Source organism: Manacus candei, unplaced genomic scaffold (genome assembly GCF_025592945.1).
Source record: "Manacus candei isolate 608988 ecotype Guabito, Panama unplaced genomic scaffold, ASM2559294v1 h1tg000050l, whole genome shotgun sequence".
NCBI classification, from domain to species: Eukaryota; Metazoa; Chordata; class Aves; order Passeriformes; family Pipridae; genus Manacus; species Manacus candei.
Window position 1 is genome coordinate 3162779 of NW_026138098.1, and position 19889 is coordinate 3182667.

General features: G+C 46.1%; 2 protein-coding genes across 3 annotated transcripts in view; both read right to left on the minus strand.

The window, feature by feature from the left end:
* Positions 1-2835: 2835 nt before the first annotated feature.
* Positions 2836-19830, minus strand: IKZF5 (IKAROS family zinc finger 5). Of its 2 annotated transcripts, none has more exons than XM_051801196.1 (6): positions 19759-19830; positions 16797-16862; positions 15805-15899; positions 15339-15502; positions 14896-15078; positions 2836-4081 (listed from the first exon to the last, which is right to left on the minus strand). In XM_051801196.1, exons 4-6 carry the CDS (start codon positions 15469-15471, stop codon positions 3138-3140), a joined length of 1260 nt encoding a protein of 419 aa, XP_051657156.1. In that variant the 5' UTR covers positions 15472-15502; positions 15805-15899; positions 16797-16862; positions 19759-19830; the 3' UTR covers positions 2836-3137. The 2 variants fall into 2 exon arrangements, with proteins under 2 accessions (XP_051657156.1, XP_051657157.1); XM_051801197.1 differs by lacking the exon at positions 19759-19830 and adding an exon at positions 19492-19511.
* LOC127477143 (uncharacterized) overlaps positions 8285-19889 on the minus strand; it is a 347576-nt gene continuing 335971 nt past the window's right edge. The window contains exon 2 of the mRNA XM_051801066.1: positions 8285-13398. Coding sequence (XP_051657026.1) covers positions 8678-11740 — 3063 coding nt within the window. The 5' untranslated portion in view covers positions 11741-13398 and the 3' untranslated portion in view covers positions 8285-8677. The remainder of the gene's footprint in view (positions 13399-19889) is intronic.

Consider the following 19889-nt stretch of genomic DNA (forward strand, 5'->3'; position numbering starts at 1 on the left):
CAGGAACCCCTCTGGAGAGGAGTTTGCCCAAGGAAACAGGGAAGTGTTCCTAGCATTGTTCAGCTGTTCAGAGATGTCCAAGCTAATCTTCTTTTCCTGAGGAATTCCAAAGCAGAAACAATGGTATCCTGGCAGCAGCATTAAAATCCTTCCAAACAACAATTTGCAAGGTTTGGGGTTAGATTTTTTTTTCCCCACACTGAGTTCTGTTATTAAGAACATAGTTTCTCCACAACTGAGGATCCTCTCCTAAATGAGGGCCCTTTTTCCATCAGATCCTGCAGGCTTCCTCTTACTCCCAGTGACCTGACCAGCTTCCTATCCTTAACTTTGTCCAAGGGCATCGTGGTTCAGAAGTCATTTTTCTGAATCACCAAACCATGAGCTGTCACACAAAAAAAAGTCTTTAACTGTTTACAGGCGCTGCCAACAAATTCCTACTGGATCAGAAACCACATCAATGGGATGGAGGGAGGGAATCCTAAACATTTGTGCACATGGAAGTCAATCTCCCTGCTGATACCAGGAGGGAGAAAGGCTGGAGCCACAAACCAAGGAGAACTTGGCTGTTGTGACTGGTGCCATTCCACACTGCAAGGTGCTCCCTGGAGCACCACCATTCCAGAAGCTTCCTTGGAGCTGCTAGAGCCTCGGAATAGGAGATTGCATTATCTAGCAAAAAGGCAAGGAAAACCACTTCTATAAATTACTAATCATAAAGTTAATTCTCTTATCCTAATACTGTATGTTTAGCCAAATGTAGATTTTAGAATTTGCCAGTATGTGATGCAGAGGGAACCACCTTTCCTGTCCTCTTTGACTGGAACAGGCATCTTACAAAACCTGCTCAGGAGCAGTTACTTCCAACTGGATTCCAGTTCAGTCAGCTTTTAGTCCTTAAAATAAAGGACTCTCCATGCACACAGAATTGCAGTTTTACTGATAAAATAAATTTTAAAAGTATAAAGCAACAGAGAGATGTTTTGGAATGATAAAGAGTGTAATGATGAAAAATGGAAATTACATTCTGCTTTACAAATCCACCCAACTGGATTTTGAACCAGGCCTGAAACCAATTACTTTTAGGAGTGACAGTGTGTTATTATTGTTCATCTTCACTATGCTGGAACCACTCCAGTGGCAGATTTCTGACCTCATTACTACAAGATTGTGCACAGCCAACAATCCAGTCCCTTCAGCTGGTTACCTAAGCACAGAAAATCAACAGTAGGTAAGTCAGGCAGAGAGAAACATGCCTGGTGTCCAAATTTCTATTTAATTAAAGTCAAAATTACTTCTAAAGCTAAAATTCTCAGACACATGGTTTTTCCTGCATTGACCTTACACTGACATCACTGTTAGTGTTTTTCTATTGGCTCCGGGAAGGTTTAGCTCCCAGAACAATATAAATTTGCATAAGCTAAACATTTGCTACTCAGATTCCAACCAATTTGCTGACAGGAAAAAGGGAATATGTAAGGGAAGCTTAAATTTTTTTCAAGTAAGACAAACCAAGGTAAAAGTGCACGTCTAAATATGGGAAAAGTAACAGTTCTCCTTTTTTTTTAATGTCTCAAATTCCTACCTAGCATATTAAGGGTTATCATTAATTTTGCTCAGATGTTTTATTTAGGTTTAAAGTGCCTGTCCGTTACCCTGGGGGCTTCTAAAATAAGATGTACAATATGAAACAAAATAATAATTTTCAGTTACCATTTGCTACCTAAAAATCCTAAACCCAGTGTAGTTCCTTTGCCTCCTACATGGACAGCTCAGAAAAGCCAGAGGCCCTTCCCCTTATTTCCAGCACACCCAAAAGACATTAAATCTGGGAGAGGGAATAAAAGAGACCTCCAAGTCAGCTGAATTTACAATAAACTAGATCATATAACCCTCAAACATACAGGCAGTGTCTCAGTTGTAGCCTGGCCCAACATAAAACTGAACAAAGGAGTTTTAATTTGTAAACCTCTTGTTTGTTCCTATTAGCACTCCTGTCAGCAAGACAGAAGTCTAATTGTGCAAATTTTAAATATCTGTACAAATTAGTTTAAGGCAGTTAGAAGTCTCACAGAATATATATTAGTTCTACAAGCTCTTTATTATGTCTGTTTAAAAATTACCTCCTCTGAAAGTGTAGGTTAAAATAAGGTATCCTGTTTAATTTTTTGTTTGTATAACTCAGGAATGACACGCTTTTAACTCTTTTTTTTTTTCTACCAGAGTTTTATTCCCAATAACCCGTTACCTTCTAGATTTGTGACGAGTTTTTAAAATAGTTAAATTAGTGTTTGAGCCCTAGAATGAGGAGTGTAGGCTACTAAACAAAAACTTATTATAAACCTTCATTGGATTAAAGCAACTTTTACATCAAATTGAATTTGTATGTGGAAGTTGCTTCTGTTTGCTTTTCAGGTTTAGAGTAGCCAAGTTTTTAAGGATAAGTATGTCTCCAAAGTAGCCATATAGAATCACAGAGTGGTTTGGGTTGGAAGGGACCTTAAAGATGATTTAATTCCAACCCCGTTGCCATGGGCAGGGACACCTCCCACTAGCCCAGGTTGCTCCAAGCCCTGTCCAACCTGGCCTTGGACACTCCCAGGGATGGGGCAGCCACAGCTTCTCTGGGCAACCTGTGCCAGGGCCTCCCCACCCTCACAGGGAAGAATTCCTTCCCAATATCCCATCTAACCCTCTCCTCTGGCAGTCCTTCTCCTGTCACTACTTGATATGCCACTGCATTAACCTTTCATATTTTATGGATAATGTGGCTTGTCCAGCCTAGTAAATACTCTGGTAGTGACATCCTATGGTTCAGGACACACACTCTGCTTCTCCATTTGCAGAATGTTTATTGGGATTAAGTGCAAGCAACTTAAATTTAGCAATCACAGCATGTAAATGCATTCCAATCCTGACAGCACTCTTGGCTTTCTTTGAAAGGCTACATATAAAATAACAACCAAATCCTACACAAAATTTCCCTGGCAAGTTTTACAACAACACGGAAATAAATGTGCCTCCTTTGTCGAATCGACTAGTGTGAATATTCCATGTGGGAATGTGCAAGCTTTCCATCAGCAAGTATGAAAAATAGACTGTAATATGTTAAAAAACTAAACCAAAGCATGTCTCAGTCAATGTTGATTATGTTGGCCTCTTGCAAAGTGGCAAGCGAAGTCGTACTTGTTTTTACACTTACACCCACAGATGTTGCACTGGAAAGGATTTTCAAATCCATGACATCCCATGTGAATTGTATAAAGGATATTGTCTGCAAAGTACATGTCACAGTGTGGGCAGTGATGCAGAAGCTGAGGGTCCTGGACTGGGAGGGTTGGAGCTGGAGTACTTGGCTGGCTGTTACTTATACTGGGAGTACTGGTGTGGGCGCTGCGATCGCTGCTGGGCCCGGCCACGGGACTATAGTTCCTTTGATTTTGTGGAGGCCGAGGATCTGGGCTGGTTGGAGATGAGTTTTGAGGAATATTTGCTGACACAGCTGAAACCACTGCAGGTGCAGCAGGCTGCTGGATCATGAAAGGCTTTTCATCCTGACAGGAAACAACGTCAGGAGAGGCTGGATTTTGGTTTTCAGGTGGCAAGCTGGACAACTGTCCAGCCAACGTGGAGAGCTGGTTTAAAGGATTATCCACCATGAGGTCTTGTGGATCTCTTGGCAACCCTCCACTCTGAGCCGTTTTTGCCATGCCCTCGTACGCTTCAGTCTGGATATTTGGGATTTCGTGGGTGAAGTCATTAAGGTAGTCTGGTTTCTGCACCACCATGGAAGGTGGGCTCAAATTAATTAATGCTCTTCTGCTGTACCCCAAATTGCTGGTCTTCTTCTGCAAAACCCCCCACATCTTCTTGCTGCTCAGGGAAGACCTCGTACCCTTGATGGGCACCATCTTGTGTTTGCGCCGCCGGTGGTGGGACAAGTTGCTCCTGTCGCTGCAGCGGAAGGAGCACAGTTCACACTTGTAGGGCTTCTCCCCGGTGTGGGATCGCATGTGGGCCTCCAGGTGACGCTCATAGGCCGAGGCAAAGGGACACAGATGGCACCTGTGCGGCTTCTCACCTGGAAAATTAGAACAGATCATGCTAAAGCACCTCAGAGCACTCGGAAAAGGCTTTCTGTGGGACACGGAGCGGCTCGCTGTGAGCTGCTGATCGAGCTCCAGAGTCACTGCCAGCCTTGAGCTCAGCTGAGTATCCAGGGGAAGAACAAAGAACATTGGGACATCTCTGCCTCACCCAAGTGATAATTAGCACAGGGGAAAAAGTGAGTGGAATTAGCACAATAAACAAGCTGCCTTGGAATCGCCCCAGGGATGCCAAGGCTGAACGCAGTGATGGTTGTGTGGTGCCCTGGACTGGATCCAAACTCTCCCTCACCTATGGTGCTACAGGCATGTCTGTGCCACCAAAATGAATCACTCTTCGTAATAACTGAGCTTAAACACTGAGGGAGGATACCCTTCTGGTATCCTCCAAACATCCCTAGTATTAAACATCCTGGAACTACAATCTAAAAAACCCATGCACCCACCAAAAACTTGAGTTTTGAGAAAGGATCCTGTGGCTAACAAGTTATTAAATAAAACAAAAGCCAGGTACTCCCTGGAGAGTTGTGTGTTCTCCCAGACATGGGAGGTGGTCAGGTATTCTCCTTTTACACAGGTAGAACTTTGATCTTCTATTAAATTAAATTTATAGATAGTCCATTAGCATTTTAAAAATACAGAAAACTTTCAAACATCATTACAGGCCATTTGTAACACAATGCTTTGGGACTTTTGATTATCCTCTGATACACTGATCTTCTAGAAGTTTTTAGATCCAGGTCTGCAATGTCAGAAATGCCTAAAGGATTTGATGCCTGTTCAGGTGCTGAAATGAATGATCATCTTATCCTTCCTATCTAGAATTCCAGGTTAATTGCTAAATCACTGTTGTGCAACTGATTCTCTTGCCACATAGCATGAAAAACTCAAAAAAATGGTTACTCAGAGATAAAAGGATTTGCATCACATGTTACACATCTGTAACACACCACAGCTGCTGAACTCCTCATTATCCTGCTGTCAGGCTCTGCAGGAAGCCAACCCTGCAGTAGGCTGCACTTAATAATGGCTGCATGAGCATGCCTGGGACATAATTACTTTGGCAGATACTTTGCTACACTTGATGTTATCCAGGATGCTGTTTGCTTACAGTGCTCTGAGGCTACTGGTCACCTACCACTTCCCTATTTTAATTCTAATGCTGATTCATCACTCTGAGCCCTCACAGTGCATGCAATCCATCTCCTGGCCCTTTGCCATGCTTCCAAGCAAAACAACACTCAGGTCTTGGATCTCCTTTCCCTTGATTAATAAAAACAAACACAACAGCCCCCAGGAAAACCAAATCAAAAATTACCCTTTTCTTGTTCTGGAGTGCCCTGTCTCTGTACAAAGAAAGAAAGTGGAGCTTTCTGAAGAGCCACTGAGGTTATGGCAAAGTGCTGTTGCCATCAGGACATGCAGTGCTGAATTAAAATTAAGGATGGAAATATACTGTAACAAGGCAAAGGGGAAACTTATACAGAGAAAAAAAAGCAGCCTGAGATTCTTGTTTACATTCTAAAACTGAACAGGTTGGTGCAGAGAAGTGAACTGTTACTGTTGTCAGTCACTGGTATTTCATTATCAGGCAGGTCTGAACCAGAAATTTGGCTGCTCCCTGTGTGAAGGTGTGTCCAAACTGCCAGAGCTCTTTGATGGACACAAGAGTGACAGCCCTGCATCCCCCTCTAACTACAACCACGAGACACAACTCAAAATGTTTAGTCAAGGCCCAAACCCAAAGCATTATGTTTGCCTCAACACCCAAATTCGTGTAACTCATGGAATGTTTGCTTCTGACTAATGACTGTTGGGTTAGAGATTTTTGAGGATGTTTCTCAGCATCCCAGTTCCTGGTTGGAATCTCTCTTGCCTTCGTATACATTATGGTGCAACTATGATGAAACGGTCACAAGCTCCCACAGGAATTGTTCAGCCACCTCAAGCCATTTACTTGGAGGGCTCTCCTCCCTAAAGCAGCACAGGACAAGAAAGCATTCTGAAAACACAAGAGAGAACTGTTAACCTCAGATCTGAGAGTATGAAAAGGTAGGCAACTCCCTAGAGTAAGAGAAGGAATGCTGACACTATGCCAATACCCACATTTTGATACTTAAAGAAGAGAGATTTGATTTTTTTGCTCTCTAGTATTGATAAAATTTATGACATTTGATATTAAGTAACTCATTCATTCTGTTTGAGAAACCCCATACACACCATGAAAACCATCCCAAGAACTAGCAAGCACACAATTCCAACATTTTCTAGGAGCAATTTATGCCTCCCACCAGCTCCAGCAGTCCATCTGTTCATGCTGACACCTGGCCAGCAGGAACTGTGGGCTTGGGGAGGCAAGTTTTCAGATGGCAACAGCTTCTTGCTACTGAAAAGATGTGACATTTTAAATTTGATGTTACCTCTGCATATTTTAAGTACTCTTTAAAAATGAGCTCTGTGAGTCTGCAGTACAGTTTTCCCCACTCCACAGCCCTCATTTCACAAGCTCAGCATTAGCACTGCACAGAGGAAAGCTGATAAAAGTTTCCCTTGTTGCCCACATCCCATATGAGGCAAATGGTAGGTGAAGCTGTACCTGCTTTATGAAAAACTAGACCAAACAAACAGCTCCAAAGCCCACTGCTGCTTTGCAGCTCTGCAGCAAGCCGTGGCTTTAAGGCTGTTGCAAAGGCCTTAAACACAAGCCAAGGTACCTTATCCACTACTGGAACTCCTCAAAATTTCCACTGGGAATCTGAAAACAGCAACAGCTACACACAGAGGTAGCTCATGGTAGCACAAGAGGAGAATTTACCAGGTCCCTAGAGTCTGAACCACAGAACTCTTTGATTTCTAGTTGTTGCCATTTTCTATCTGATTGTGCCTTGTCAAAACAAGCCAACACTGCAGGACCAGCACCAAGGAGCACTGAATTCCCCAAAATCCATCCTGGGATGGATGCTTCCATCCCAGGATGGATTTTTTTGTGTGTAAGATGTGATAAACATCCTGTGAAAGCAATGGTTCCCAGCAAAGTGAGAATGTGACTAGAGTACCTGAAGAGAGATAAATTATATTCCAGTTACAACATGTTTCCTTCAAGGTGAGTCCCAAACTATCCAAGACACTTGGAAGTTTTGGAACAGTCCATACCAGATTGGAAACCTATGAAAACTTTCATTCTTTGCAGAAGATAATTTTTTTTTCTTACTGCTCTAGTTACCAGCCCTAAAGTCTTCTGTGTCAGTGTAACATACTCAGTAGACTTCACAAGCACCTTTCATGTGTTTCCTCTCATGTGCCAAGAAGCTGGAGCTGACTTCAGGAACAGTTTAGGATATTCCACACTTTACTGAGAGTTTTGCTTTTCAGCTTTATACACCCAACAGTGGCAAATGCTCTTAAACAAGCCACAATTGATTTTTGTTTCTTTCCACTACTGTTACCAATCAACTTGATCATATGCCCTCACTTTTGAATACTCTACCAATAAGAAAACTTTACTCTTATTCCTATGCTTTGTACTTTCACATCTAGAACATTGTGGAGAACAGGAATATTCTCATAGCTAAACAACAGAGGAAGAAAAGGCCCTATAAATCTCCAGGTAGCAACATGTACATTTGTCACTTTTCTGATTAGCACAGAAAAACTAATAGCTAATTTTAGAGCCCTTCAATTTACATTGAAGTTTTCATGCTTGTGCTGGTTTAAAAGTTAACCAGCAGGGGGAATGAACCCAACTCAAAGGAGAGATTATAAGTCAGAATAACAATTTATTAAAATAATACAGTAAGTACAATAATACAAACAAACAATTGGTCTCAACCCACAAAAACCCAAATGTATAACCCAGTACCCTGGGGCCTGAACAAAGTGGTGTTCCTTGGGCCCTGTTTGAGTCCAAAGTAAAGGGAGAGGGGAAGAACCTGCTGGTGGGAGAGCTGCTGCAGTCTGGCCAGAACTGGTGATCGCAGTCCAGTGGTGGTCTAAGTCTGGTTGAGAGCGATGAGATGCAGCCGTCCTCTGGATCCCACGAGTGGGTTGAAAAAATGTTCCAAAACTCCAAGATTATATATCCTCCAGTTCAGGCAGGAATGCTTGGTACTCCCCTCAGGGCGGGGAGTTCACAAAGGGTGTGAGGACAGAAACATCCTTCTATCTCACAGGCCTCTTAACACCTAGTTTATAGCCTGAGGAGTCAGGCTCTATGGGTAGAGGGTGCGAATAGTCTATTGACAACAATAGTCTAGTTTCTGGGAAATGACATGGAATGCTATAGAATACAGTTTTGGGTTACACCCACCATGCTCTATGGGCAGAGGGTGCGAATAGTCTATTGACAACAATAGTCTAGTTTCTGGGAAATGACATGGAAGGCTATAGAATACAGTTTTGGGTTACACCCACCATGATGAACTGATCTCAGCTGTCCTAACTAGGACATTATCCACCCCTTATTCTATGCCATCCATGTCATGCCCAAATTAACCCTCTTTAAAAACTATATCCCTTTAAAACTATATACATCTATCTATCTATCTATCTATCTATATATATACAATGAAACATTACAGACCATTCTCACTCAAAATTAGGTCCCCTTGTGGTACACAACGTGTCTCCCCATCTTTTTGCATTACCCACCACGTGGAACCAGGTCCCTGAGCAAAAACAATCCCTCGGATGGGTTTGCCTTTGCTTGAGGTGGGACTAATCCAAACAGTCTTCCCTAACATTCCTCTCATATGTACCACGGGGACTTTATCTCCATCTACAGTATGCAAAAGTTCTGATTGGGCAGGGCCAGCTCGATTGATGGAACCTCGGGTGTTGACCAACCAGGTGGCCTTTGCTAAATGCAGCTCCCAGTGTTTGAGAGTCTCCCCACACAGTGCCTTCAGAGTGGTTTTCAGCAGTCCGTTGCACCGCTCAACTTTTCCAGCAGCTGGTGCATGGTAGGGGATATGATACACCCACTCAATGCCGTGCTCTTTGGCCCAGGTGTCTACGAGGCCATTCTTGAAATGGGTCCCATTATCAGACTCAATTCTCTCCGGGGTGCCGTGTCGCCACAGGACTTGTTTTTCAAGGCCCAGGATGGTATTCCGGGCAGTGGCATGAGGCACGGGGTATGTCTCCAACCATCCAGTGCTTCCTTCTACCATGGTCAGTACGTAGTGCTTGCCTTGGCGGGTTTTGGGGAGTGTGATGTAGTCAACTTGCCAGGCTTCCCCATACCTGTACTTTGACCACCGTCCACCATACCATAGAGGCTTCACCCGCTTGGCCTGCTTGATGGCAGCACATGTCTCACAGTCATGGATGACCTGTGAGACAATGTCCTTGGTTAAGTCCACCCCTCGGTCACGAGCCCATCTGTATGTTGCATCTCTCCCCTGGTGACCGGAGGCGTCATGGGCCCATCGAGCCAGAAATAATTCTCCTTTGTGCTGCCAATCCAGATCTACCTGAGAGACTTTAATCCTGGCAGCTCGGTCCGCCTGCTCGTTGTTATGATGCTCCTCATTAGCCCGTTTCTTGCCTACATGAGCGTCCACGTGACGGACCTTCACACTCAGCTTCTCTACCCGGCCAGCGATGTCCTGCCACATCTCCGCCGCCCAGATGGGTTTCCCTTGGCGCTGCCAGTTGGCCTTTTTCCATCGCTCCAGCCATCCCCACAGAGCATTGGCCACCATCCATGAGTCAGTGTAGAGATAGAGTCTTGGCCACTTCTCTCGTTCAGCTATATCCAAAGCCAACTGAACGGCTTTAAGCTCTGCAAACTGACTTGACCCACCTTGTCCTTCGGTCGCTTCTGCAACTCGCCGTGTGGGACTCCATACAGCTGCCTTCCATTTTCGGTTTGTCCCTACAATGCGGCAGGAGCCATCCGTGAAGAGCACATATCGCCTTTCATCTGCTGGTAGCTTGTCATATGGTGGGGCCTCCTCAGCCCGTGTCACCTTCTCCTCCTCTTCTTCAGAGGATAGTCCGAAACTCTCACCTTCGGGCCAATTGGTGATAATTTCCAGAATCCCAGGGCGATTAGGATTCCCTATCCGGGTTCGCTGCGTGATCAGAGCGATCCACTTACTCCACGTGGCATCGGTGGCATGATGTGTGGAAGGAACTCTTCCCTTGAACATCCAGCCCAGCACTGGTAGTCGGGGTGCCAGGAGGAGCTGCGCTTCGGTGCCGATTACTTCTGAGGCAGCTCGAACTCCTTCATAGGCAGCCAGGATCTCTTTCTCAGTTGGTGTATAGCTGGCTTCAGATCCTTTGTATCCCCGACTCCAGAATCCCAGCGGTCGTCCTCGGGTCTCCCCAGGCACTTTCTGCCAGAGGCTCCAAGAAGGGCCATTCTCCCCGGCTGCGGTGTAGAGCACGTTCTTCACGTCCTGTCCTGTCCTTACTGGCCCAAGGGCTACCGCATGGGCAATCTCCTGTTTAATTTGTTCAAAGGCTTGTTGTTGTTCGGGGCCCCACTGGAAATCATTTTTCTTCCGTGTCACAAGGTAGAGAGGGCTTACAATCTGACTATACTCGGGGATATGCATCCTCCAAAAGCCCACAGCGCCTAGGAAAGCCTGTGTTTCCTTCTTGCTGGTTGGTGGGGACATGGCTGCTATTTTGTTAATCACCTCCATTGGAATTAGACGGCGTCCATCTTGCCACTTGACTCCTAGGAACTGAATTTCCTGAGCAGGTCCCTTGACCTTACTCCGTTTAATGGCAAAACCGGCTCTTAGGAGAATCTGGATTATCTTCTCTCCTTTCTCGAAGACTTCGCCCGCTGTGTTCCCCCATACAATGATGTCATCAATGTACTGTAGGTGCTCTGGAGCCTCACCCTTTTCCAGTGCAGTCTGGATCAGTCCGTGGCAAATGCTGGGACTGTGTTTCCACCCCTGAGGCAGTCGATTCCAGGTGTACTGCACACCTCTCCAAGTGAAAGCAAATTGTGGCCTGCACTCCGCTGCCAAAGGAATGGAGAAAAAGGCATTGGCTATGTCAATGGTGGCATACCACTTGGCTTCCTTGGACTCCAGCTCGTACTGGAGCTCCAACATGTCCGGCACAGCAGCACTCAGGGGTGGTGTGACTTCATTGAGTCCACGGTAATCCACCGTCAGCCTCCACTCTCCGCTGGACTTACGCACTGGCCATATAGGGCTATTAAAGGGTGAGCGAGTCTTGCTGACCACCCCCTGGGTCTCCAGTTCACGAATCATCTTATGTATAGGGGTCACAGAGTCTCGGTCGGTGCGGTATTGCCGACGGTGCACTGTTGCTGTGGCTATCGGTACCAATTGTTCTTCAACCTTCAGCAGTCCCACAGCAGAGGGGTCCTCTGAGAGACCAGGCAAGGTGTTCAACTGTCTAATTTCCTCCGTCTCCACAGCAGCTATGCCAAAAGCCCAACGAAGTCCTTTTGGGTCTTTGAAATACCCACTCCTCAGGTAATCTATGCCAAGGATACACGGGGCCTCTGGACCAGTCACGATGGGGTGTCTGTGCCATTCCTTCCCAGTCAGGCTCACTTCAGCTTCCAGTACAGTCAGCTGTTGGGATCCCCCTGTCACCCCAGAAATGGAGATGGATTCTGCCCCTACGTATCTTGATGGCATTAATGTACATTGTGCGCCAGTGTCCACTAAAGCCTTATATCTTTGTGGCTCTGATGTGCCAGGCCACCGAATCCACACAGTCCAATAGACTCGATTGTCCCTCTCCTCTACCTGGCTAGAGGCAGGGCACCCCTAGTCCTGGTCATGGTACTCATTGTGCTCTTCTTGTGGGTATGACCTGGAGGTCCCTTCAAGAGGATCAGACGTATCATCATTCCTGTACCGTCTGGAGTCTTGCCCACGAGAGACTGGAGCAACGTTCACCCTTGAAGAGTTCTTTATGGTATTTGTTCCTCTTTTCAGTTCACGTACCCGGGCTGCTAAGGAAGAGGTGGGTTTCCCATCCCACTTCCTCATATCTTCTCCGTGCTCACGGAGGTAAAACCATAGATCGCCACGTGGAGTGTACCTTCTCTCCTTAGCTGGGGGGCGTTGGCTCCTGATAGCAGAGACTCTTGTTTGTCCTGGCGAGATATGGAAAATCCCTTCCTTAATCTCTTCTCTTAGCTTCTGGTGTCCCTCTTCAATTTTCTCTTCCAGGCTTCGGACGTGTTCAGCCAGTTTGGTTTCCACAGATGAGACGTGGGCTCGTAATGGGGCGGTGACAGTGTCTTCATAAATCCTGAGTTTGCTAACCAATGCTCCCACCTTGTCCTCTCCCTCCCTCCATTGCAGCGTTGCTAAGTAGCGGGAATACATTTCTGGCCCGAGTCGTGCAAACTTTAACCACATTTGGGAGGTGCACTGTACGCCATCTGGACTCTTAGGGAATCTTTCATCCTCTGAAAAGATTATCTCCAGTACAGCTAACTCCCTTAAGCACCGGATACCTTGTTCCATCGTGTTCCACTGTCCTTGCTGTACGTGGAGGTCCTCCTTGCAAAGGTATCTCTCCCTCACACTGGACAACAGTCGCCGCCAGAGGCTGAGAGTTTCCTGCCTCCTTCCAATCCCCTGATCAATGACTACATCTCGAGACAGGGATCCCAGCTGTCTGGCTTCACTCCCATCTAGGATCGTATCGTTAGCTGCGGCATCCCAGATTCGGAGCAGCCAGGTCAGAATGGACTCGTTCGCCTGTCGTGTGAACTCTCTCCGGAGCTCACGTAGCTCACCCAGGGATAGGGACCGAGTGATTATTTCTGGCTCTGTCTCCTCCGGTGGATGTGAAGGTCCCGCCTCTTCGTCATCATTTGCTATGCGAACTGATTTAGTCTTTGATTTCCTTTTCTGGACAGGGGCGACTGCTATTGGTTTTGCTTGTTCTTCTGGCTCCTCGATGGTTTGTGTGGACACGGTGCTGGTTGGTTCATTTCTTTCTCCCTCTGACTCAGCTGTGGTTTGGGTGGACGTGGTGTCTGCGGATTTGGTCCTTCTCTCCTCGCCCTGACAGTGCTGTATCATGTCAAGCAGTGCCCGGTAGGCAGTGGCCAGGGCCCAGCAGGTTGCTGTGAGCTGGCCATCTCTGGAGCTGCCAGAGCATTTTTCCTTCACCAGTCTTATCATGCTAACAGGATCCTGCAGTTGTTCAGGGGTGAATTTCCAGGTCATTGGAGGAGAAAACTTTTCCAAATACTGGCTGATGGCCTCCCACTTCCCGTGCCATTCAGCATTATCTGCTCCCAGGGCAGGTGTCCAAACAACCTCCCTAAAAGGCACTTTTCTGACCCTAAACATGGTGTACACAGTACAGAGCAGACAGAGCAACACTAACAACAACATTATGCTGTCCTTAACATCAAAAGGGAACTCAATATTTTCAAAAACTGTTGTAGCAGGTCTGAAGGGGAAGAAGGAGGTGGGAGGCTGGAAACCATCCACCCCTGTTCCCCCAAAAAGCTGGGTACGATTTTTAATGAGGCCCCAGAGGTAGCAACCCAAACCAGGACAGGCAAACAGGACTGAATACACATTTACAATGAAACTCATTGCTTCTGATGTTAGAATGACATAAACATAATATACTAATAAAGCAATTTGGATCCCTCTCCCTGGTCTTAAAGAGAGCATCAAAACAGGCAAATAATACGCCATCTGTGGAAATATGAACAGGCTCAAATACAACATCCATGTGAGTGCATCAAACAACATGGTGATCAGGGAGTTTCTATATTCAAATAGACAAATGCTTCAAATGAAATTGTGATTCTGACTTCTCTCTCTCTGCCCGACGTTTGGGCGCCAAAATGTGCTGGTTTAAAAGTTAACCAGCAGGGGGAATGAACCCAACTCAAAGGAGAGATTATAAGTCAGAATAACAATTTATTAAAATAATACAGTAAGTACAATAATACAAACAAACAATTGGTCTCAACCCACAAAAACCCAAATGTATAACCCAGTACCCTGGGGCCTGAACAAAGTGGTGTTCCTTGGGCCCTGTTTGAGTCCAAAGTAAAGGGAGAGGGGAAGAACCTGCTGGTGGGAGAGCTGCTGCAGTCTGGCCAGAACTGGTGATCGCAGTCCAGTGGTGGTCTAAGTCTGGTTGAGAGCGATGAGATGCAGCCTTCCTCTGGATCCCACGAGTGGGTTGAAAAAATGTTCCAAAACTCCAAGATTATATATCCTCCAGTTCAGGCAGGAATGCTTGGTACTCCCCTCAGGGCGGGGAGTTCACAAAGGGTGTGAGGACAGAAACATCCTTCTATCTCACAGGCCTCTTAACACCTAGTTTATAGCCTGAGGAGTCAGGCTCTATGGGTAGAGGGTGCGAATAGTCTATTGACAACAATAGTCTAGTTTCTGGGAAATGACATGGAATGCTATAGAATACAGTTTTGGGTTACACCCACCATGCTCTATGGGCAGAGGGTGCGAATAGTCTATTGACAACAATAGTCTAGTTTCTGGGAAATGACATGGAAGGCTATAGAATACAGTTTTGGGTTACACCCACCATGATGAACTGATCTCAGCTGTCCTAACTAGGACAATGCTAAGCTTTACTCCCATAGAGTTACTTACAATAAATGTCAGTAGGAATTTGCATAGTTTAAACACATGGCACACCTTTAAAACAGTTATAAAAAACCAATCCAACCCCCAGTTCTAATTGTTAAGAACTATCAGGCTTCTTGAATAGTCAGCTTCTCACAGACAAATCACAATGTTAATAGCCCAAGCCCCACAGCCAAGCCCAGCAGAACATTCCCCACCTGTGTGAATCCTGATGTGTTCTATGAGCCGAGCTGTTCCTTTGCTGGCATAGTTGCAGTATCGACACTTCAACTTTCCATCAAACGTCCTTTCAAACCCATCCACCAACATTCCTGAGTTTTCATCCAGTGAAACTTCAACAGAGGGATGGTCCAGGCCGTTCTGATCACCTTCTGTCCCAGCTGTGAGCAACACAACAAGGATTTTAATTAAGGATCTGTAGGACACTGTCACGCTGTGAGAATAGGCCAAATATCTTCTGCTTCTCTATGCCTTTGGTCTTTAAATATACAGAACTATAAAACAAAGGTATATACACATCTTTTGTGATGTGAAAAAGACTATCAGAAATGCTTCCATACAACCTGCATAATTACCTGGACTGAAAACAGTGCAGTCACTCTCAAAAGAAGTCAAATTTATGGCGCTGAAATGAGCTCACCTCCCTGGAGAGTCTCCACTTCCTTGTCGCCAGTAACTGATCCAGAAATCATATTGACATGGTGAGTCTGCTGGGTAAGATATTCCTGAAAATCTTTTACAAAGTCCAATGGTTCTGCCTTCTTTTCCCCCATATTGGCTCTTTACATTTACAACCTCTTGTGCCTAGAATTAAAAATGCTTTCAGAACACAAGTGTCACCGAATTTGAATGCATTCATAGAAACAAGTTTGGGTTTTGGTTTGGTTTTTAACTGAAGGATTACTTTCATCACACAGCATGACTCAATGCACAGATTGACAACCACAAGAATGTTATTTTTAGAGTTTTTAACTCATTAAAGATCACCAAATACAATTTATGGGGAAATGGTTTTCGGCAACAGTAACATAATGACCAAACAATTAGATAAAATGATGTAATAATCAAAATCAACTTGCCTTTTTCTTAAAAAAAATGGATCATACCTGAATTTCACTTCTCTGCTAAGTAGCAAACATGCTCCAAAATGTACTCCCAACACACCAGATAAAAAGCACAGAGCACAGTTTCTCCACTTTCCCTGGAAGAAGAGAAAGGAAATGCAAGTCCCTTATTCTTCCCAACTCCTATGAGCTGTAAGAAAGGAACTTGAAAAAATATTTATGTTTTGAAAGACAGGCTCTAACACTCTACTGCTCTAAGCTTTATTAAAATAATTACACATCCAGCAAAAACTTTTCACAGGCTGCATCCCTTCCTTCTTGTGTCTCACAGAAGGGCAATTCCGTCTCGCTGACCATCTGAACAGTTTCTCTGATGAACATCTGGCTCCAAAAAATCCCGGAGCTGGGTCAGTCAGTTATGGCAGCTGTAATGTTGGGAAACCAATTGAATGTTGGGGAGTAGCAAAGATGGAAAGAAGCCTTAAAAAAAAAGCACTATTTCACAGTTCTCCCAAAATTTTAGTTTCCTATCCTGAGTAAAAGTCTTAATCCATTTCGTCATTTTGTATTGAAATAAAAATATTCACCAGTCAGTGGTCAGATTCTTTGTGGGGACTGTAAGTAACAAACCTCTATAAGGTCTCAATTCACAATGAATTTGGGAAGAGAGATTTTGGAATTCAGTTGGAAAGAGGACAACAAGTCTGTCACATTATTATTCCTGCAGACTACGATCAGAAATAATTTACAATGCTACAATTTCAATAAGAATATCCTCGATTTTTTTTAATAGCTACTAAACAAAGCATTAGGTGACAAGAGAAACTCACACTCTGAGTTCAAGACCACATTTTAACATCTTCTCCAGTATTTGCAAAGCCACTCACAAGTGTTTGTTCATTTTTGGCATCCAGATGAGTATGTTCTTTCACATTATAACCAAGTATGATACCAAACTATACCATGCCATACTAGCACTTGTTATCACCATTAACTTAGTCTGGAACACATCTTTATATATCAATTGTGCCTACCTTCTTTCAGGTGTCACCAGCCCCCTGTAGGCTTAAGTTAATTTATATTCCATTTGTTGGTGTCTCCTGCAAAAAAAAAAAAAACAAAGACATCAGGATATAAATTAAAGACAGGGAAGAGAAAACCAGGACAATGTAATGTAGGGTCCTGACCAGGCCAAATTTCCACTAATTATAGTAATAAGAAACAATAATTTAAAATTAAATCAATTCTAAACAGTGAATGACAGAATGGTTTGGGTTAGAAAGGGACCTTCAAGACCATCCAGTTCCACCCCCTGCTGTGAGCAGGGACATTTTCCACTAACCCACGTTGCTCCAAGCCCTGTCCAACCTTGCCTTGGACACTTCCAGGGATCCAGGGGCAGCCACAGCTTCTTTGGGCAACTTGTGCCAGGGCCTCCCCACCCTCACAGCCAACAATTCCTTCCCAATATCCCATCTAACCCTGCCCTCTGGCAGTGGGAAGCCATTCCCCCTTGTCCTATCCCTCCAGGCCCTTGTCCAAAGTCCCTCTCTGGCCTCCTTGGAGCCCCTTCAGGCACTGGAAAGGACAATTAGAACATCCCAAAGCTTTCTCTTCTCCAGGTTGAGCAATCCCATTTCTCTCAGCCTTAACTGATTGGATTAACTGCTTTTATAATCATATTTAATTCTGAAAGGAAATCACACAAAAGTTCATAAACAGCTTGGGGGAAAGACATTATTTTGGTGATCAACTGCATAGAGCTTCCTCTCTGCCTTGTTGATTAAACATGAAAACACTCATCCTTTTTTTCATAGCAGTGGAGGGAAGTCACCACAATTTCAGCACCACCCCAAACCTCCCATTATATGCTCAAAAGATCTTTCTGTGATTTTCTGTGGTATTTTTTACAGCTCCATAGCCAGCAGCTCTCCTTCTCGGGGGGTAATGATGCACATCTGATTTTCGCTATGTCACTCCTGCAAAGCATTAAATGTAACTCTAATGATCAGAAACTGAGCAGCCCAGCTCGTGTTTCACACAGGAGGGAGGGGCTGACCACACCGGGTGTTACTTGAGCTCTGCTTACACAGCTACACCTCCTCCAGCCTTACACAATGAGTAGGACACTGGATACTCATTCCCTACACAGGCACTGCTGCTGGACTGAACAGTGGTCACAGCACTGAGGTGAGCTAAGTGTATTGTCAAAGAAGAGTGCCAGGATGAAATATTCTGCCTAAGTAATTCTGCTAAAGAAAACAGTTGATAGTATTTTCTTACTGGAGTAAAACAGGTAGTTTCACACACAGTCAGAATTAATCCTGCAGCAATTATAAGAGAATAAAATGAGGACATGGATGCAACAAGAGAATAAAATGGCTGTGAGCACGTGTATGCATCCCACCTCCTTTTAAGGAATCCAGGAGAGAAAAAAGGGAGATCTCGCTGTTCCATCTTTTCCAGGGCAAATAACTTAAAGCTGGAAGGATCCCAAACTCTATCCAAGCCTTTTCTGCACCTCCTCAAGGAGTTCTGACCCTGGGAAGGGGCAGTGAGAGACATGGAGCTCCTGGAGTGGGTACAACACAGGACTACAAGGATGACTGGGGGTGTCTCTGTAACGAGGAAAGGCTGAGGGAGCTGGGGCTGTTCAGCCTCCAGAGGAGACCCTGAGAGGGGCCCTCAACCATGTGTGTCACTGTCTGCAGGGAGGGGGCAGAGGATGGAGCAGGCTGTGCTCAGGGAGCTCAGCGATGGCACAAGGAGAATGGGCAGGAACTGATGCCCAGCAAGTTTCACCTGGACATGAGGAAGAACTTCTTCCCTGTGCAGTGACTGAGCACTGAAACAGAGACCAGAGAGGTTATGGAGTCTCCCTCATAGGAGATATTCCAGAACTATCTGGACACAATCCTGTGCCATGTGGGCTGGGATGACCCTGCTGGAGCAGGGAGGTGGGAACAGATGACTCACTGTGGTCCCCTATCACAGAATCACAGAATTATAGAACATGCTGAGTTGGAGGGACCCACAAGGATCACTCAACCCTCAGCCCTGCACAGGCCCATCCCCAAGAGTCACACCACGTGCCCTAGAATATCATCCAAACACTCCTTGAGCTCTGTCAGCCTTGGTGCTGTGCCCACTCCCCTGGGGAGCCTGTTCAGTGCCCAACCACCTTCTGAGGGAAGAACCTTTTTCTAATATCCAACCTAAACCTCCCTGATACAACTCCAGGCCATTCCCTGGGTCCTATCCCTGGTCCCCACAGAGCAGAGCTCAGTCCCTGCCCCTCCTCTGCCCCTCACCAGGAAGTTGTAACTGCAGTGAGGTCTCCCCTCAGTCTCCTCCAGCTGAACAGACCAAGTGCTTTCAGTGTCCTCACACGGCTTCCCCTCAAAGCCCTTCACCATCTTCGTGGCCTCTTTTGGACACTCTCTAATGGCTCAATACCTTCCCTACATTGTGTCCCCCCAAACTGCCCCAATATTCCAGGTGAGGCCGCCCCAGGTCAGAGCAGAGCAGGACAATCCCCTCCCTGGCCCCGCCAGCGATGCTGTGTGTCTCTAATGCCCCCCAGGACAGGGTTGGCCCTCCTGGCTGCCGGGGCACTGCTGACTCATGGCCAAGTGGCCACCCACCAGGACTCCCAGGGCCCTTTCCCAGCACTGCTTTAGTGCTTTCCAGCTTTTCATGCCCTGGGTTATACACACAGCCACGGCTTACCCGTCCCAGGAGCAGAATCCGGCACTTGCCCTTGTTAAACTCCCAGCCTGGCCGTTTCCGTGACTCTGTGGTTTCTGTGACTGTGTCCCCCGCCCTCACACCAGGGTAGCAGCCACGGGGCTGCGCCGCTGACCCGGCCCCGCTCCCGGCGGGGCAGCGCGGCCCTCCCCGAGCGCTGTGCTCCCGCCTCCCAGCGCCCTCCCGGCACAGGAAGGAGGCGAGGAAGAGCGTAGGAGAGGCGAGGGAAGCCCAGGACCGGTCACTCACCGCAGCCGCCCCGCGCCGCTCCCGCCTCCCGCCGCCGCCATGTTTGTTGTGTCTCCCCCGGCCCGGCCCGGCCCGGCCCCGCCCACCGCGCTCTCGCGAGACCCGCGCGCGCGGGGCGGTGGCTCTGACAT